Source organism: Leuciscus leuciscus, assembly GCF_965113295.1.
Source record: "Leuciscus leuciscus genome assembly, chromosome: 23".
Taxonomy (NCBI): domain Eukaryota; kingdom Metazoa; phylum Chordata; class Actinopteri; order Cypriniformes; family Leuciscidae; genus Leuciscus; species Leuciscus leuciscus.
This window is the reverse complement of record NC_138747.1, coordinates 18,990,645-19,011,877: the sequence shown is the minus strand read 5'-3', so window position 1 is coordinate 19,011,877 and position 21,233 is coordinate 18,990,645. Positions and strand designations below refer to the sequence as shown.

General features: G+C 36.4%; 1 protein-coding gene across 2 annotated transcripts; it reads right to left on the bottom strand.

Annotated features, from left to right (window-relative positions):
- Nucleotides 1-166: 166 nt before the first annotated feature.
- Nucleotides 167-20,820, bottom strand: rtel1 (regulator of telomere elongation helicase 1). 2 transcript variants are annotated; one of them, XM_082156210.1, is made up of 33 exons: nucleotides 20,475-20,820; nucleotides 19,887-20,085; nucleotides 19,577-19,670; nucleotides 18,824-18,905; nucleotides 18,654-18,714; nucleotides 18,110-18,185; nucleotides 17,863-17,947; nucleotides 17,638-17,703; nucleotides 17,395-17,548; nucleotides 16,607-16,645; nucleotides 16,401-16,479; nucleotides 16,187-16,284; nucleotides 16,044-16,099; nucleotides 15,890-15,961; nucleotides 15,222-15,303; nucleotides 14,593-14,725; nucleotides 14,393-14,506; nucleotides 11,115-11,155; nucleotides 10,928-11,013; nucleotides 10,511-10,588; nucleotides 10,296-10,373; nucleotides 10,052-10,198; nucleotides 8,590-8,705; nucleotides 8,381-8,504; nucleotides 8,102-8,273; nucleotides 7,657-7,814; nucleotides 6,349-6,444; nucleotides 4,385-4,580; nucleotides 3,308-3,445; nucleotides 3,088-3,210; nucleotides 999-1,220; nucleotides 775-895; nucleotides 167-686 (listed from the first exon to the last, which is right to left on the bottom strand). In XM_082156210.1, exons 1-33 carry the CDS (start codon nucleotides 20,574-20,576, stop codon nucleotides 629-631), a joined length of 3,546 nt encoding a protein of 1,181 aa, XP_082012336.1. In that variant the 5' UTR covers nucleotides 20,577-20,820; the 3' UTR covers nucleotides 167-628. The 2 variants fall into 2 exon arrangements, with proteins under 2 accessions (XP_082012336.1, XP_082012335.1); XM_082156209.1 differs by having other exon boundaries at nucleotides 168-684; nucleotides 764-895.
- Between the last annotated feature and the right edge of the window lie 413 nt (nucleotides 20,821-21,233).

Here is a 21,233-nt window from a genome sequence, read left to right as displayed (position 1 = left end):
TCCATGTATTTATTGTATACATTTATTGCTTGAATAAAAACTTCTTTTTTTATGAAAACTAAAATAAAACTGTATATCCAATCAATTTTAACTTCAATTTTTTTTATGTTTTTTCTTTTTTTTTTAACTGTACATTATTAATATTGATATTATCTTAGCATTGTACTTTGCATTATATTTTCCTGGCAAAAAATAAAATAAAATAAAAAATAGCAATGAATCATTCATCCCAACTATACATTTTCCCTATGTGCTTTGTTTATATAACACATTCAGGAAAATATATTTTCTCGGGAGAATATATTTGAATCATTAAGATCAAAACAATAATGCTACTTTATGGTACAGGGAAGATCAAATTGTCAGATGACTGAAATTACTCAAACTATTTTTCATTTAAAAATGAATTAACATTTATTAAAAGAACTTAAAACCCATATATTTATTTTTAATATCTAACTTAGAGAATTTAATGAAAAAATGCATACATATGTCAGTTTCATTTATTTTTTAAAACAGTTAATTTTTTTTTTTTTTTTTTTACATTCTCCTGCATAAATCTCTTCATGCATGATATATGTAAAAAATACAAAGATATTGATTCAATATCTCAAAGTCCTAGCAGCATTCACGAAAAGAAGGATGATATCTTGCTTTGAGTCTTTCCTGCAGATAACGGAGATGCTGTAAAGAAAAAGAAAATATATTAATAATAATTAGAAAACACTTATCTACTATACCTGTTGCAGAATACAATATTTACATAAAATTCCTTGATTTGGTGGACTTGATCCCATGTCTGAATCCTGGTTTGCTACAGAATCATTTCCAGTCAAGGCTTTTAACAGCTCACCGAACTGCTTCCTGTGCTGTGGTCGAATGAGCACAGATAAACCTAGAACAAACCGAACAAGTTCAGCCTCTTTCCCAACAGACATTGTTGATAGATTGTGATAAAGAATCTATAAAGCTGATAAAAAAAAAAAAAATTGACTAACGTTCTAGTAGAGCGATGTCCCCATCCCTCTCAGTCAATAAACTCACAACAGTTGACACCATCTGTTCATAATTGTTTGACGTTTTATACGCCTGCAAGGCTAAAAACATCTGACGGGTTTTTTCTGCACCGATGGCCTGTTTTATGTCTGACAGCAGAGAAGAGCATGATGGACCTTCTTTGATGGATGTTTGTGGCTTCTGGTCTTCACTTCTTACATTCACTGTTAAAAATTACACAAACTTCATCAGAAAATGTTCTAAATGTACACATTTTTGCATTAACCCTCTGGGCTTCTTCGTCCGAAAACGGGCGAAAACTTGAACGTTTCGAATTGTTAAATTTTTTTGCTTCATCGGATGGGGGTGAAACTTGGTGACTTGTTTTATTACCTATATGAACACACAAAAAATCAAGGAGATGATTCTGATATGTTAAAGGGTCGTAAAAAAAAAAGTCACACTTAGCTTCCTCCCGCCCGAAAACGGGCGACATAGGAAATGAATGGGAAATACGAAAAAATAGGAAAACTCAGAGAAACTTTTGGTGGTACAAGCTACAGATCAGCAACTGTGCTGAAAAAAAGTGTACAGCAATGAAGGGGTGACACTCTAAAACATCAAGAGTGCAAATAAGACACCCCCCCCCCCCCCCCCCCACACACACAAACACACACACAGAGAGAAAGGAACTGGTAAGACTGAAACAGCAAATTTTGCCCCAAACTATATAAAAATTATATAATCATAATAACTCCAAAACTATAGCAAGGAGAGTCAAAAAGTAGGTATCGTTTGAAAGAACTCTTTTTACATTTTTTGAAAATATAAATTACATTACATTTGGACATTGTCCTGCCAAGAAACAGCGGATAAAAGACAATATATATATATATATATAATTTTTATTATGATTTTGCATATCTTTCTTATTTGTCATGGAATAACTCAGGAAGGAAATAAGGTAGGAGGGAAATTCTTTTTTAGTGAAGTCCCCCTACATGTTAGCTGCATCTGGATAAAAAAATAAAAATTTTTGGATAAAGGAATCAAAAGTTACAGCATTTGGAAAAGAGACAGCCTTTTTGTACAGTCTTTGACACCCCCTCATGGGCAATTTTTTCTCCATGAAGAACATCTTGTCATAAAAGCAATAGATTATGTTAATTTTGGGCTCATTTTAATTGTAATAATATGCTGTAAAAAATGAAGTGCCATTTTCAATTATCTGAGAATGTTTCATGAGCTGCATGATGTTTTTGACACATTGCAGTACATTATTTTATAGATTATGAAAAAAAAAGAAATTCTATTTATCAGCAAATAACTCAGCAATACTTAAGAGTTTTTCAAAGTGTTCACTGTAAAGTTCAGACTCTAAGCTTTCAAATGACATCAACTTTGTGTTAATCAAGGCAAGATTTTTAAAAAATATGGTAAAGAATATTTTCGCAGCTAGGTGGCGCCTGCTGGCGGTACACTCGGTTTTAGAGGGATTACTCAGCACTCGTTAGGAGTTAATAAATGTATCCTAAGATCCTAAGCTTTAAAATGATATATAATTTGTGTTGTTCCATTCAGTGGTTGCTTAGTAATAAAAAAAAATCTTTCCGAATGGGAATAAATCAAATAAATAAATAAAAAAGCTATAGGCCGCCTATAGGCGGTTATAGGACATGACACAAATTAATACATTTTGAAGCCACTAGATGGTGCTCTTCTCACTTGAAAAATTTTTTTTTTTAGGCCTGCACTCTATTTTGATGTGAAATGTTGCATTTATTGAAAAATAAAATAAAATAAATAAAATAAAAATATATATATTAATTCTAATGGAAAAAATAGCTCATAAAAATTATATAATTAATGCAAAGTATCATAAAAAATTCTAAATAATAATCAGAAAACATTATAGAACAAAAATATATTTGATTGGTTATCCTGGGAAAAAGTAAAGTAAAATTTTAAGGCTTCGCCCGTTTTCGGGCGGGAGGAAGCTAAGTGTGACTATTTTACGAAGAAGCCCAGAGGGTTAAAAAGTGAGGAGCAGGCCTTTTTAATAATAGTTACTATCAATAAGCTACGATATACCTCCAATTTGACCATCCCCTCCATTAAGTGCTACGGTTCCCAAGTGCGGACCACCTTGGTTCAGCTGTCGACACGAGTTCAGCTGCTCGCTGGGTGGATTTACAGGCGCCATCTCGGCTTTCGCTACAAAATCAACAAAAAATAGTTATTTATGATTATGGGGAGATAAAATAAGGCCCAAATGTTTCCTGTAACTGCTACACACTTAGTTAAATATTACCTGTGTTCTGCCCAAGAGCCTCTCGCTCCTCCCTGGACAGCGAGTGCTCTTGTTTATAGCCACAACCTTCACCTGTTAACTCCAAGCAACGCTCATCAAATTCTTTCTTATGGTGTGGTCGGATGAACTGATAAAGACCTTAAGAAAAAGATCAGGGGAAGATCAGAGGGAAAAAGGCCAACTTAATTTTATTCCACCAATTGTTTTGTTTTGTTTTTAAATAATTGATAATGACAAGTCATTCTGGATAGACAAATAATCAACATATATTTAGAAAGCTGACACTTGAGAGTTAACAGAAATACTCAGACTCTTATTAATATGGAAATATATAAGCTCAAACATAAAAACAAAAATAAAAATATTTATAAAAATATTATATAAATGTGGTATAACAACCTATAACCTCAATTAAATTGAAGCCACAAGTGTGGTTCATTTCAAATCTGAGGATTATATCTCTAAAACTCTAAAAAGACACATAATGTTATGTGTTTTTAGAGAAGGCTAATAAAAATGCTAATGACATTATTTATTGCCCCTATAACTCCCCTGCACTCTAATGTCTGGAGCGGAGAACTGCCCATTCCCGACTCTATTGTCCTCTCTCGACGAATGTTAGCACATCTGCTAGTATGAGGCTTCATTATTCTTTTATCATTATTCTTTTGTTTTTGTTCAGACATTATTAGCCTTTATTCTGGCATTACATGGCTTGCCCATCAACACCACTTTCATCCCAGATTCGTTAATCCACCTATTATCTGAGGTCAAAAAAAAAAAAAAAAAGGCTTATTCTTGGGATCTTATGTGAATTCTTGTAACAAAATAGATGGTGAAATAGATATAGCTCCTGGCGCAACAGGTGCATTAGAGCTACAATTAGCATCAAGCTACATAACACAATTTAAAAGATTAATATTACGCTTTACCCAAAACTCACTTTAAACCACCAATGAGTGTTTGTAATAACTTCCGATTGCAATCTAATGTGTTAAACGGCGAAGTTAAACTTTAAAAAAGCAGTGTAAACATAACTCGCATTACTCATGGGATGTATATGCTGAGATTCTGCACCTCTGAGCAGACTGTGTGTGTTGTGGTCTTGTATGAGGGGTTCAGCCACATTAGCCAGAAGGTTACTCAGGTCATCGGTTGTCTTGTACGACTGTAACGCCTCCATGATGAGCTTGAAGTTCTCATGACTCAGGCATCGTCTCAGCTCTATCATGAAAGCTTTGCCTGTTTTTGCAGTACAGGAAGCCGTTGTTTTCTGAAACATAGCCAGTAGAAAACAGAATACATTTACTTTAATCAAAATAATCAAAGGAAAAGCATGGCATGTTCCTTTTAAAGGGATGGTTCGGAGTAATTTCAACCTAGGGTCCTTTGCACCATGACTTCGAGCCAAACACCCCCTAGAAGCCTTTTTTCCCTTGGTCGAACATTATTAAAGTTAGAGCTTATTTATAGATCAGCCGGATGGCTTAGTGCAGGCGCTAATGGATCCAAGGTTGCATCTCGTAAATTACCCCACTAATAATCCCCAGAATGGTACCAAACTTCTATAGTTATACAAATAGGTTCTGTACTCATAAAACAAGGCATTGGAAAGTTTGTAAGTACATCAGGAGTTTATTTAAATAACACTTGCTTGACGGCTCATGCTACCGCTAACCCGGACGTCGAGGTCACTTCCGTGATTTGGGAAAAGCAGGTAAAAGTCCTGGCAGAAAGCGATGCATTTTTTATAATTTTTTCCAGAGTGTTGACAACTTGTTGTTGCAAACTGGTACTACCAACAAAATATTAGTGCATTCCTGGAACTGGGCGTCGTTACACTACATTCTTATGCATGGCTTTCTGCCAGGACTTTTACGGGCTTTTCCCAAATCACCTTGCAGGGTTCCCACACCTTCGTTAACTTCAAATTCAAGGACCTTTCAAGGACTTTCCAGGTCCAATACCATCAAATTCAAGGACTTATTGTGGGGACACATTTGTTGTGTCCAACAACAAATGTTGGGGTACCATGGTAGTTTCATGCACAAGTGAACGTCATGGCAACGTACAACACAAAGTACCTCATGCGGGAAACACTTAACTACGTAACGCGTAAATGCGCTTAACTAGTGTAAATCAAGCAAACTAGTATGCATAGGCCATGAAGTGTTGGCGAAATAACACTGGGACCGGAGTGGATATGGAATTTTTTCCAGAAAACTTATTGCACAAAATAAATTCAAGCACTTTCAAGGACCTGTGTCTGTGTATGTTTATTTTCAAAAACTTTCCAGGGCCTTGAAAACATTTTTTCAGATTCACAAACTTTCAAGGATTTCAAGGACCCGTGGGAACCCTGACCTTGAATCCATTAGCGCCTGCACTAAGCCATTCGGCTGATATCTCTAAATAAGCTCTAACTTTAATAATGCTCGACCAAGGGAAAAAAGCTTCTGGGAGAATGTTCCAATTCCATTTATTTTTGGTAATCTACTAAATTTGATGGCAAAGTGTAATATATGCATCACCAAATTTTGAACTGCAGAAACAGTGCCAGTTTGAGGAAACCTATAAACAGCACTACAATTAAAACGTTTGGGTCTTTAAGATGTTAATGAATACTTCTAATAGGCAAGGACACATTAATTTGATCAAAAGTGACAGTAAATACATTTATAATGTTAGAAAACATTTCTATTTCAAATAAATGCTGTTCTTCTGATAATTTTATTGATCAAAGAATCAAATGCATCAGTTTCCACTAAAACATTAAGCAGCACAACTGTTTTCAACATAGATGAAGAAATTCTTCTTGATCAGCAAATCTTTATATTAGAATGATTTCTGAAGGATCATGAGACACTGAAGACTGTAGTAATGGCTGCTGAATATTTATCTTTGCATATATATATATATATATATATATATATATATACCGGTATATATAAAATCCAGTTCCTGCATAGTCAAGTTATCAACATCATATTGAGGAAGTCGACACCAATGGAGCTCACAAAACTTCAATCAAGATGCCTCACCCGCTCTTGAACCACTTTAATTTTCCGTTTCCCACCCCTCGATTCATCATCCAGACGTTTGTCATGCTGGAGGGAAAGAGTAGACAAGCGACTCGCCTGCAGGGTCACAGACCAATAAGAGAAAGGGAAAATTAGCAAAACGATTTGCTCACATAGTTATGTTACAGCATATGTGAAATTTTACAGACAATGAGCTAATCTGATGAAACTAGAAAGATTTGAGAAACAGATAAAAAGGGATCAAAAGTGTCATTCAAAACCCTGATCATGATTTATGAGGCAATTATTCACCATTCATATCTCATTTAGTCAGCAAAAACTCATTTTCTAGGTTATTCACTTCCAATTTCTCTGAGAAATGTGATGTCTTGTGAATATACAAGTGTTTCTCACAGTAAGCTATCATGAATTCAGTAGATCTGGGAAATGGCGCAAACTTCGCATGGGACTACTTTTTTTATACTTTTTTTTTTGGGACCATGAATTACATCATTAGGAAAAGAGTTGCTCTTATATTCAGCATTACATCACATTAGGTGATAAAACAGTAGAGAGAACACTGGTTCAGAAAAAAGTGCAACAAAGGCCCTGTTTACACCTGGTATTAAGATAGGAGACACATGCCTGTTTACACCTGGTGCTGGTCTTTTGTCTACTTTCAACCACTTTTGTCCTGATTTCTTCGAGGGGAGGGTCTATGGGTGGGTAAATGTTTGGGCTTTTTCTGATCTTTCAATCTACTGGATGAAATAAGCTCATGCAGTTTGCAATATAAATGCGACTGGAGACAACAGAAAAACATACGGAGAGCAGCAGCTTCCATTTCTGCTCTGATAGTCACGAGACCACGCTGTGAGTGCGTGTTAGAAATCAGGAATGGTGAGAGAACATTGTGCTTGGTATGTTTTCGTCTTCAAACCAAACTTGGGTCTCCAGCCAACAAAGTTTAAATCCTGTCTGGCTAGTGCTTCCCATTAGTGATGGGTCGGTCATGAACGACTGATTTATTTTGAACGAATCTTTAATATGACTCGGGACTACCGAGTTGTCTCAGAGAGTGATTCGTTGTGTTGACCACGCATGCGCAACATCCTATAGGTTCTGTACTGGACACAGAATGATTAGCTCATCTCTCGAGTCTTGGGGTTCGGGTTCTGGAAGTGGTCGAAAGCTCAAAATGTTTTAGACCCCGTTTACACCTGAATTTAGTCAACTCGTCCACTTCTGATCCGATCATCCAAAACGCATTACCAGGTGTAAACGGGGCCTAAAAAAAAAATCTCTTTCGCAATGTAATTCTTGTCTTACCCTTTCTTCCCCAACCATGGTGTCTTCCCTCCCTTCTTTGTTGGTTGTATCATCCAGGGCGTCCAGCAGGCTGACTGGTTTCCTTTTACTTGTCATCTCCATCTCATATTGAATGCAAAGTCTGGCTGCGCCATCCCTTCCAGAATGCTCTTCTGACTCTAAAACAACACAATCATTTTTGCTGACTTGTCTTGCAATGAACTTGAGGCTCCAAACATTATCTAATGTTAATGTTTCATTTGTTCAACTGGGCTTTTCTTTAAATCAATCTCAGAATGAGACCCAATTATAACTTATTGTTTAATCACTTGACTTTTATATTGATTACTGTTTAAAGTAATTAGGAAATCAATGGCGACATACACTTCCAAGACCTGGCATATGTGTCTTAATGAAAAACACATTCGTCCAAGAGCCTTAAGACCTCATAAAAAGGTGATCTTACCTAATTTTCTCCTTTTTAAGCTGGGGACGTGTGAGTCTAGTGTTTTGGCCTTTTGAGATGTGTCATTGAGCCAGACACTCTTAGCCGAACAGCTGGAGCCTGTGTTGAGCAGCCTGGTGTCTGCCTGATTCTCACTGCTCACTGCTTTTCCTTTCCTAACAGGAACTGGTCTCTGACACACAAATCAACCAATAAATGTGCATGTCAGCTCTTATTAGTGTAAAAACTGCCTTGCAGATTTTCATGGTACAGGAATACATGAACAAGAAACAAACATACAGTTTTCTGCGCCGTCCGAAAGAAATGAGCCGCATCACGGACCATGGTACCGAAGTTATCGTAAATCTTAACGTATGGCCTCACCCAAGAAGGAAGCTGATTACGGGCTTCGGTGCCTCTGAATCTGGATTACAATCCCAGAACATTAATATTGGAGTAGATGCTCTCGAGACAAATTGGGAATTGCTGTTGTAGTAGTTAGCGCTGACCTGTGATCACAGAGGAAGATGGCTCCGTAGTCTTCTCTGTGGCGGATCACTCTGCCAATGGCTTGATTCACAGCTCGAGAGGCCTGCTGTCTGTACCACTCCTGCCCTGACAGATACTGAACCACCACAGACCATAAAAATACACAATAATTAAATATGTAATATTTATTAAATAATAAAATATAAAAAAAATATTTTAAGGTAATGGTAATTATTTTTCATGAATTATTAATACATAAATATCACTATGTATTTAGGGACATTTTACAACCTGAACTAGCCCTGCCATGTCAATAAAAGGTCATATCTGATAATTAAAGAGACTTCCTCTCTATTATATCATTACCTGTTTTATATTGCACCAAATGACTTTGATTTGGTCGACAAATGTTTTTCAATTAGTTCAATATTTTGACAAAACAGTATTTTTGAGTAATAATCAAAGATTTCTTAGGTTTTTCTTTTCAAGAATTTTATCCTTTTTATAGGGGGATTTTCTTTATTATGATATCAGGATAATTGTACCATCATCCTGATATTTTTCACCTTATGCCTCAAATATCAAAATGAATGTCAGTTCAGGAATTAAAAACATGTTCATTGTAAAGGAGCTGCATTCATTGTCATTATATGTATGAATTTAATGTAATTTTGAATTGAATGATCAATTAATGATAGTAACACTTTTGTTTAAATCCTTTATGTAATATATAATAATATCTAATATATGCAGTATACAGATATTCATAGTGTATGTTATAATGCATTATACCTTTTCATAAATAATTGTAACCAAAGTTAAAATGCATTATAGTATTTGCAGATTCCTTGCTACATCTGAAATTGGTTGTTTATTTAATGCATTATACTTTCTAAATGTGTAACTTCACAATGAATAGATAACGGTATAACGGTGGTAACAATTCTTCACGAGAACATACAGTGCATCATTAAGGCATAATTAATGCATTAAAAATACTTTTATAATGTATTATACATAAATGTTTTAAGTAAAGAGCAACCTAAATTAATAATTAATTTATATATTAACTAGTGTTTAAAAGACTGGCATGTTTAAGACTTTTTGTTTATGAATGCAATTGCATTTACTGCAAACACATTTTATTTTATTTTCAAACACAGTAAAAATGGCAATATTGTGGAATATTATTCAAATTTAAAATAACTGGTGTGTATTTAAGAGGTAATTTATTCCTGTGATGGCAAAGCTAAATTTTCAGCATTCATTACTCCAATCTTCATTGTCACATGATCCTTTAGAAATCATTCTAAAATGCTGAATAAATAAGGATTTAATTAATTCTAATTGTATTCAAATTACAATAAATTACCATGTTAATTGACAATCTAAATGTTATATATAATGTCAGCAGATGATACATAGTTGCAATATCTGCATTCCATATAAAACCCACAGTCGAGCATTTTGAAGAGCAGGTACCTTCACTCCACTAATTTTATTTCTGCACATCTCATCCAGATACTGCATTTTAAGCACCACTCTGGGGTCCATTCTGGGGGGAAAGGGAAGTCCAGTGATCACAACCCCTCGACCGTACGTGTCAGCAAAATCCAACCCTTCGCTTGCCTTGGGGAAAAATGGAAAGCAAAAAGAAATGTGTTGATATTACTGGTGTAGGTTCATAATATAGTATTTTTATTACATAAAATATTTATAGTCTCACCTTTCCTCTACATACAGCGAAAAAGCTTCCTCCGCTGGAGTTTGGGTCATTCACCTTGTCATAATAACCATCAATCACCTGCAAAAGAATCCAATTTCAGAGCAGCACTGAATGACAGCTTGTGTAGTTCAAGCTATGCTGGCATTTTGTTAGCATCTATCTCAAATCATACTGAGTGCACAATTATTAAAATGACTGATACCAGTATTATTTACCTCAGTAAAAGTGCTTTTTCCCCTCGGTTCTACAAACATGGGCTTCATGTTCTCAATGCGATCTGCATGCCCATTAGCCTGAGAGAATGAAGGGAATTGGTGCATAGTCACTTAAATGCTAAAGTTGGCAAGAGATGAACAAGGTAATCATGAATCTACATACAGCACATTTTAAACTTAGAAAAAAATAAAATAAAAAATGTTTTAAAAGTGTGAGAAAAATGCTAACTCTTAAATTGTTTTGGTTCTCTGGTACTGAAGTAAATCAGCTGAACCATTTCAAGAATTGCCCTGAGCATTTTTTCAGAATCAGTCTGAATCAAAATATCAACTCAACTCTTGAACTGATCAACTCGTTTGAATTGGTTAGTCAGCTACATACTGTATCTTTAATGAGGTCGGACTGAACACGCTCACCCTCCAGAACTCCAGAGTCTTATCCATCACTGGATACGAGGGGAAGAACACCAGCAGTCCATGAGGCACCACCCGCGTCAGATTGACTGCAAACCCAATCATATCACACTGATAATTATGCTGATCATCAGATCATTATTGCTAAGAGTTTAAGATCATATGCTGTTTCAGTGTAAAGAATTCTCACCAAGAGTGTTTCCCATAGACGACATGTTTTCAGGAACAAACCTTCAAAAACAAAAGAACAATATTTACACATCTCCTAATGGCTCATATATCAGACACCTCACAATATAGCAAACGAGTCAACGAGTATAAACCAGTGTTCCTCAACTGGTGGGTCGCAAGACTGAGTGAGTGGGTTGCAGAGTGTTCAATCAAAGAAACAAAAACAACAAACGTAATTCTGTTTTTCTGTTGTAAGACTTTTATTTTGAAAGACATGCACGAAAGCTGTTAACTCTTTTATCAGACGCAGTTTAAAGGGGTGATTGATTATGATTTCCCTTTTTTAACTTCAGTTAGTGTGTAATGTTACGGTTTGAGAATAAACAACATCTGCAAAGTTACAACGCTCAAAGTTCAAAGCAAAGGGAAATATTTTATTTGAAAAAAATTGCTTTTTAAGGACTACAACAAACGGCTGATAGGGACTACACGACATTCCTCCCGGGTTAGTGACATCACCAACCCTAAAATTTACATAAACCCCGCACCGGGAACGCGATTTATAGATTATCATGACAGAATATGCTAATCAATGACTAGAAGATAACTACAAATAAGCTACATAAATTCATCAATTAACCATTCAGAAATGTTGTCTACACGTTGTCACTTCTTCTTGAGTCTCTCCATCTTTGTCTGACTCCGGTTTGGACATAAAAGGCTAAACGCTTTTGAAATTTTTTGTGCATGTCTGTGTGAGGTAAAAAGACACAAGATGTTGTAGCTCCGCCCCCTGTGCCGGGAGCAGCAGCTCATTTGCGTTTAGAGGAACAGACACAAAAACGGTGCATTTTTGCTCACCTTCAAAAAGTGACAATTTTAACATGCTATATAAAAAATATCTATGGGGTATTTTGAGCTAAAACTTCACAAACACACTCTGGGGACATCAAATGGCGCTTTTCCACTGCGTGGTACGGTACGGCTCGGTTCAGTACGGCTCACTTATGACGCATTTCCACTGCATGGTACGGTACGGTACGGCTTGCTTCGGCTCGCTTTAAATGGTACCACCTCTGTTGAGGTTCCAAGCGTACCGTACCGATACTAAAATGTGACGTGAAAACACTGCAGATCACTGATTGGTCAGACAGAATCATCACTACCAGCGTCATTTTATTTACGACACGAGACACTAAACCCGCTAGATTTAAATAGCCAGTAGACAACAGCCAACGCTGTAGCGCCTGTTTTAAAAGTATTTGCTTAAAAAAAAAAAAGAAATGGCTGAATCGTGGTCAGTGGACGAGGTGCAGACGTTCCTCTCGTTGGTTGCCGAGGAGCGGATGGGGAAACACGTAATGAAAAATTCGCATTTAATATGATGATGTCATGGCAGTAGAGACGGCAACTATAACGATCAGTCCCACCCACTTTGAAGCGGTACTAACTGCAGTGGAAAAGCAACCGAGCTAAAGCGAACCGAACCGTGCCGTACCGAGCCGAGTCGTACCACGCAGTGGAAAAGCGAAGCGAGCCGAACCGTTCCGCGCCGAGTCGAACCGTACCAAACCGAGCCGTACCATGCAGTGGAAAAGCCCCAATAGACCACCCCTTTAAATAATGCGTGTCTGAGATTTTTATTTTTTTTACATTTAATCCACAGCCTCGGCAAATGGTCCTGAGCGAGTTCATGGCGGTCTGGAGCGTGAGCTTCCTGTTGAATAATGACATATGCACGGGAGAAAACCATGCGGCAACCTTCCGGTCTCTCGTCTTGAATCCAACACGGAAGTGACTTAAACTGCAATTCATTGACTGGCCGCTAGAGACAGGCTCCAAAAAGAGTCAATCCCATAGACCCCCCCATGTTAATATGCTCAACTTTACAGCAGAAAAAAATATGTTTACGGCCTGGTACAAAAAGCAGTTTTGGTCTATATAGCTAATTTTGCCCTTCATGACAACAGTGAGGAGGGTGATTTTTTTTATAACTCATTCGTTTAAATGATATTAAGCCTTAAAGTTCTGCATAATTAAGGGCGTGGCCACTTGAGTGACAGGTGGATTGCCGCTGCTGTCACTACCAGCAGTTTGTCTGCTGTCTGTTAGTCTCACGTCACCTCAGCTAATCCCGCCTCGTTGCCCATTTTTGGTTATCCGGGAGTGACGTGCGGTTAGCCTGGCAAGCCATACCAACATCAAGATGTTAGGTCTGGCAACTCACCATAGACACGGCTCAATCCGAGGGGCGGGATAAACGGTGGTCTTTCAAATTCCCTCGGCACGCAATAGGACAGCGCTTCAACCAACCAGAGCGTTTTCCCAACAGCGGAGCTAACGTTAGTTGATAGATTCAACTTTTGCCATATCTGGCCGGCAAAACTACGAACACATCTTCCTTTTTTAAGAATGACTTAAGTGCCGTTCTTTGCTCTTTTCTCAAAGAAAAGCTTAACTCCAAGTCTTACAGAGTCGCAGCCAAAGCTGATTCGAAAGACCGCTGTTCGTCATCAGCCATTCTTTGTTTTCAAGTAGCAGGGAATTCAAACGGAACCGTCACAACTCTGTCGTCATTATGTTAAGCCCGCCCACCGACTCTATACATGATGTGATTGGCCTGACCTGAGTTTGGTTTTTCCAGCTCAAAAAGTCAACGGAGAGTTGCTAGACTACCCTGGAAGCAAAATAAATTTTGCTGCCGCTAGGGTGCGTCTAGATTTCTAGGCTAACGTGCGGTCTGTTCTTCTAAAGAACCGTAAAAAGGCACCTACATCTTGGATGGCCTGAGGGTGAGTAAATTAACATAACATTTCATTTTTGGGTGAACTATCCCTTTATCAGTTCATGTTGGTATTGTGTATTTACTATGTTAACTGTTGTTGAGTTATCCCCAAAAAGCCACTTTATTTTGACTTTTTTGACTTATTTTTTATATTTTTGTATATGACTGTGGAGGCTCATGCCAACTTTATTGTATTAACAAAAAATTGTTTGGGACTGCCATTTTATAGCCTTACCTTATAGGCTACTGTTTATTCATCAGTATTTGTCATATTTTTACAATTTATGTGCATAAATTAGCAGCCTAATGACCATGGGAAAATGTGGGTCCCATGGCCAAACCATTGGAGAACCACTTATATAAACTACCTCTACGGTCCTTTTTGGACCTTGACAGCCTACAGTCAATATAACTGACATTTTTCAGATTTAATTAATAGCACCTGGATTTAAAACAAACTGAGGGTGAATAAATAATGACAGTTCAAAGCAGAGGTTGTTGATGTTACTCACCTCCTGTCAAAGGCTGTGCTCAACTTCACGCCGTCCGGACCTTTTTCAATGATACTGACGAAGATCTGATCACGCTGGATGACATGAGGGTTCTCCAAGGATACGGGAAAAGGACTGCAGAAAATCAGCAGAGAATTAGCATCCAACCAGCATCCACTCATAAACCTCAGCGGGGACAGCTAGAGGAGAAGAGCACGAACATTTGCATTTCACAGGTGAAGGATGAGAGCGGCGAGAGAGTTCCACTGGTCAGAATGATGCTGCGTACTCCCTGTCCGAGCAACTCCTGCATGCTGAACCCCGGAGAAAAACACCAGTAGCTCAGCACATTCCCTAGAAAATATACACAACATCATTTCGATCCATTTCAGTTTAATGTGCAAGATCACGTTTTTTCAGCATTTCATCGTGGAAGAGGTTTCATGTGCACCATCAAGGCAACCAAAACATGTAATCCTGAAGCAATAATACACATGATGGCCCGGTTTCACAGACAGGGCTTAGATTAAGCCAGGATTGGGCCTTAGTTCAATAAGGGCATTTAAGTAGTTTTTATAAACGTGCCTTAGAAATAAACATTACTGGTGTGCATCTTGAGACAAAACAATGGCACTGACATATTTTAAGATCAGTTCAAGTTGTTTTCAGTTAAAACAGCTCAAACATGCATTTTACTCTGAGACTAGGCTTAAGCCTTGTCTGTGAAACTGGGAATACATTTCATACTCTCCATGACTAGAAAATTACATAAAAAAAGAGAATGTGTGCTCCAGTCAATAGCAAGTTAGCAACTTTGAAAACATTTTGCTACACATAAGGTGTCTCATACCCTGTTTCTTGGTAGAGGAGGAAGCCCATACATCAGTCAGCTGTTTCTTCTTAAAGTTGCTGTTGTCTGGATGAATGTGGACCTGATATCAGACACAGATTTGGGAATCAGAAGCAGAAATGGGAGATGAAAGACAAGAATTAGAGAAACTATCGTCTGACATGCACTACATCGTTCGAAAGTTTGGGGTCAGTAAGCTTTTTTTAATGCTTTTGAAAGAAGCCTTTTGTTCAATAAGACAGCATTTATTTGATCAAAAATACAGTCAAACAGTAATATTATGAAATATTACAACAAATTTTTTTATATATATTTTAAAATGTAATTTATTTATGTAAAGCAGCCATTATTCCAGTCTTCAGTGTCATTCCAATATGCTGATTTGGTGCTCAAGAAACCTTTCTTTATATCATATGTATAAAACAATTGTGCTGTTCTTTTCAGGATTCTTTGATGCACAGAATGTCAAATAGAACAGCATTTATTTGAAAAAAAAAAATTGTGTAACATTATAATTGTCTTTAAATCTTAAAATGTACACTTTTGATTAATTTTCTTTTACTATCAAATTTACAACATAACATTATCACTCACTACAACTAAAACCTGATGTCTGCAGATATGTAACAATGAACACAGCATGAATGTGAAAATCAATTGAAGCAAACCTTAAATTCCTTCAAGTCTTTTTTCATCTGTGATTTCTTGCTGCCCTCTGTAGGTTCAGCCGCAAACACCAACTGATTCAGGACCGACAGACAAACACAATAAAAATACAGAAAATGGCCAATTGATCTCTTTAACATGCTGTACACGTCTTACCTGGATTATATCTGCTACTTTCTGTAGTCCGCTTGTGTTCAGAAAGACACCAGGCCCTGCAAAACATTTTTAAAATACACATATGGGTAAATGTTGAACTGATACACAGAAAAGGTCAATGAGGACCAGTTGTTAATACTCACTCCCTGCTAAATATCCTGTGATCTGCTCCATGGCTTCCACTATAGCGTTTTTTGTTTCAAAGTTCACATTAGCCGTTTCAAAAATCTCATATATGAAGCTTTAAAAGAAGAAGAGACAGAAAATGAATGTGCATGTAAAAATGGTGATTTAAAGTCAATATTTTACTGATACGCATTCCCAGCACCAAACGTTTTCCCAGCATGCTTCACTCACCTGCCGGGTTTGGTGATTCCCTGATTATTTGCTGGCATCTCAAAACCGTTAATGGAAGATTCCAGATCCATCAAAATTTCTGTAAGATTATTAAGTTGCGCTCTCAGCTAAATGCTTTTCATTATTGAAAAATGGATTCCAAATAACTCCAGAAATCAAATATTGTATTAAAATAAATAAATTTGTATATTTGAAGAGCAACCTACGTTTTATTTTTGCAATTGTGGTAATATCCAGTTTCAATCCTGTAAAATCATATAAAGGATAAAAATAAGGGAGTTATTTATTGGGATATATACAGTACATATAGTACCGGTAAAAAGTTTGGAAACATTACTCTTTTTAATGTTTTTTCTCATAAAAAGTCTCTTATGGTCATCAAGCATTTTTTTATCAAAAATACAGAAAAAAACCCCCAGTAATTTTGTGCAATATTATTAAAATGTAAAATAATGGCTTTCTATTTGAATATCCTTTAAAATATAATTTATTTCATCATTACACCAGTCTTCGGTGTCACATGATCCTTCAGAAATTCTAATATACTGATTTATTATCTATGTTAGAAACAGTTGTGCTGTTTAATATTTTTTTTATAACCTGTGATACTTTTTTCAGGATTCTTTGATGAATACAAAGTTAAAAAACAGCATTTATTTAAAATATAAATATTTAGTAACAATAACAATATACGCTACTTCAAAAGTATTAATTTATTTGAAAAAAAGAAAGCAAAATTGAATTTTTTATATATTAAAGTATATTAAAATAGAAAACCATTATTTTAAATTGTAATAATATTTCGGAATATTATTTCTGTATTTTTGATCAAATAAATGCATGCTTGATGTGCATAAGAGACTTCTTTCAAAACATAAAAAAAATAGTAATGTTTCCAAACTTTTGACCAGTACTGTATATATACACAAATATATAAACCATTTATTTATATAAAAAATTATATTTAAAAAGCAAGTTTTTTTGCCAAACTAACCTGAATTCAGTGATTCCACATTAAACTCTTCAGCGGAATCTGTTTTGCTGATGTCTGAGGCGTGTTCCCGCAGCTGTCGATCTACAGCGTCAATGGCAGAAATCAGGTCGTAAGGGGTGAGGTCAAACGACGTGGACTCTTCACACATCTTCTCCTGAAAATGTACACAAACAGTTAATAGGATATAAAACAAACAACAATATATAATGGCTATGAGGTCTCAAACAACATCAAAACACTTACAACATTATGAGCTTCATCAAAAATAATCACAGCTCCTTTCAGCTCTATGTTGTGTGTTCTTCGACTCTGTGAATCAACAGAAATCAAAATTGTGAATAAAATAAAAAAAGACTATCCAAATAAATGCAGCCTTGGTGAGCATTAGAGACAGCGTTCAAAAACAGTAAAAACATTTTGAACAGTGGTGTATCTAAAGTGATGAGATGGGTAGGGTAAATGTCTCACCTTTGGGTCAAGCAGGTAGTTGTAAGGCATGAAGATGACATCAGCGTGTTGTTTGATTGAGCGGGACAGGTAGTACGGACAAACTCTATGGGAACAAACAGTCTGAGCAATGTCACTATTTACAAACAAACACTCAAAGAAAAGATCCCAATGGAATCATGTCAGGCGCCGCATCAGCAGTGCGAAGAAAAACACTATTTCTTTCAGTGCTTTGATCAAGCCCTTGAAACAACGTGCAGAGCCTCACCTTTGCTTTTTGCCTGTTTTTACAAGATCCTCCACATCCAGGATAGAATTCATGATTTCTTTGTCAGTGCTTTTCTCTTAAAATACCCCCAAAAATAAAAAAAATAGTCAGCAAGTTCTCGTAGAGTAGCACATTAACAACTAAAACCATTATAATAGACCTTATTCACAGCAGCGCCATCTTTGATTTTTAATGGGAATGAAAGCGAGGCTGTGAAGGACAGACATGCTTCTCTTCAATGGGCTGTACTGTTATTTAATGTGTTTTTAGATTGTTCTGCTCATGAAACACTGGAAAAATATCTTTCCAAGAAATTTCAGTTGACAAAAAACTCCTGACAATATAAGCTGTGGAAAATTGTAAGCAATCTAGGAGCTTTGTCCAGCTTTTTACAGCGGATGCCATTGGAAACAAGGCAAGACTATCCCTCACAGCCTCACTTTCATACCTGTCATGGCGCTGCTCTAAATAAGGTCTACTGAAACTCTTTTATGTAATAAAGTTTCAAATCTCTATTGACAGGTCACCAATGTTAGTCTCATACCATCAACATTGTTGTAGAAGGCACAGGAGCGGGACGACACTTTTGCTCTGCACATGTGGACCTTGAAATAAGCCATAATGCCTCCATTAATATGGTGTTGAGATACAGCACTGGTGTTTCAAGCGTCAGTTGTGTCACACATACTGCCAGTGAGGTACTGATCAACATACCTTAATGTGGTTACTCTCATGACGCATCACTTCCGGGTTTATGCAGAGCTGTTCTCTAGATCCCAAAACACAAACTTTTGGCCTATAATAAAGAACAATACTATCTGTTAGTAAAAAAACAAAACAAAAAAACAACAACAAAAAAGTACACTATTATTATTATTATTATTTTTAATTAGCAAGGATGCAAAAAATTACAGTCAGGACATTTTATGATGTTACAAAAGATTTCATTCCAATAAATGCCGTTCTTTTGAACTTTCTATTCATAAAAAAAAATAATCACGATTTCCACAAAAATAAAAACATATTATTTAACATTGATAATTAAAAAATAAATGTTTAATGAGCACCAAATCAGCATATCAGAACGATTTCTTCTTTTGTGATCAATTGTTTTTACAAAATTTTTTAATTTATGAATGCAGATAGCATAATAATGCTTTATGAAGGATCATGTAACATACATTTTAAGATATATTCAAAATAGAAAAAAGGTTATTTTAAATTGTAATAATAATTCACAATATTACCGTTTTAACTGTATTTTTGATCAAATAAATGCATCCATGGTGAACATTAGAGACTTCTTTTAAAAACATTTTAAAAATGTTCAAACGGTAGCGTATGCATTATAGAATATGCTGAAAAACATTTTGGTAGGATGTAATCATGTTTTCATATTCTCAATGATCATGAATGGCTGACTGTACAATATCCCTTGAATATGTGATGTTAACTCAGATAGCTGACCTGTATGATGTGTTCTTGAGCTCGTTTATGACCTGTGTTAGCTGGGAATGGGTTCTGGAAGCATATATGATCTTGGGGATGTCCGTGTAATAAGCTAGAAAAAAAGAAACGAAAAGGAAAAGACAAAAATCATGATATTGTTACTTGTGTTTTGAAATATAATTCCAATGGTTGCCCAGAATGTCAACGGTCAATATGATTTGGCTTATAATTCATACAACAATGTAGCCTTTAAAAACACGAGAAATGTTTACAAATGATATTGAAAATAAATCAAGTCGACATTGAATCAATAAATGAAGGACACTACTTGGAGCGTCTCCGTCGGTGGCTGCTGTTCCCCACGATGACATTGGTCTGTCAGGGAAGAGCTCCGTGCCGCCCATTCTCTCTGCTATCTTGCGGGCAGAGATGGTGTCTTTAAAGTTCTCTCTCCAGCCCAGCGCCGAACACAGCAGACAGAGCGTTTTACCAGTGCCAGTGGGACTTTCAAGAACACCATTGACTTTCTGAAAGAGTACAAGTGCATGTCATTCTTATTAAGAGAAAATGAATAGAACAATGTGACCTTACAAGAAGACTTTAACATCTTTATTGTATAGATTAAAGCGCCACAGCCTTCATGTTATACATGAATCAAAGGGGAAGTAAAACAAAAATGTCATTCTACCTTCAGTAAAATGTCATTCTGCCATTGCATTTTATCTCTATTGGAAAAAGTGATTGAACTTAGAAAATATCAGAAAGTGGCAGACTTTTGCCTTTGTCGACTATAATCTTTAAAGCCCCTGAAACTTTTAAAGTAGTTGGCAAATTAAATTAAAGGGTGTTTCAAAGACTATAAAGAAATATTGCTGCAGTACATGCAAGGGTTGTGTATGGTGACTGGGTTTCTCACTTTCTGCAGGCACTCGATGACTTTGTTCATGTAGTCCTCCTGGCACGGGTATGGAGTGAAGGGAAAGTCCACAGTGACTCCTCTCAACTTAATTTGAGGCATTTTCAACCAGAAAACAATGATACATGTAAAGAGACTATAAAAGTCACCCACTCTTAAGTCTAACCCCAGAGACGACCACAATCTCTTAACAAAACTCGAAGAAATAAAGACTCATTTTGGTCGGCTCTTTTTGAATATAATACAACGACGTTAAATGCATTAAAAAATAACATCCAAGCCAAGTGACAACTCCAGTAGCGCGCGGTTTGTTTCTCTCTTCTTCTTTTCCGCATTCCCGGGAAACTAGTGCCGCGAGTGTGATTCTGCCACCTACAGGCCACGCTGGGGAAGTGCAGCCGGTAACGCACAACAGGTCATGTCGCAGCATCCAAAAAAAAAAATATATATACATATATTTGCTTTCCTGTTGCTGAGTTGCTTACCTGCCTTCTCGCAATTTCAGAATAAATTCGATAAGTTAAAATTGTACAGTTGTAAATCATATTCAAATTGAAATATCACTGTAATTAACTAATTAACTGTTTGGGTGCTGCATGTGTTTACAAAACCCCATTTGGCACACGGGTTTCTCATAACAACTGAAATGAAGGAAATTATTATTATCAAATTATTATGAAGTATCTAAAAATATGGCCATAAAATACGACTTTAAAAAAAACAACAACAAATTGGTATATGGCTCAACTTGCCCCATAC

Bases quoted from the DNA above. Each gene is read 5' to 3' on its own strand.
- rtel1 (XM_082156209.1), bottom strand. From the start codon at position 20,576: ATGCCTCAAATTAAGTTGAGAGGAGTCACTGTGGACTTTCCCTTCACT. The intron at 17,704-17,862 runs GTGAGACATTTA...GTTGATTCACAG, and splicing joins ACTACCTGCTTGACCCAAAG to AGTCGAAGAACACACAACAT. The intron at 16,285-16,400 runs GTGAGTGAAGCA...CTTCTTTTAAAG, and splicing joins GGAATCACCAAACCCGGCAG to CTTCATATATGAGATTTTTG.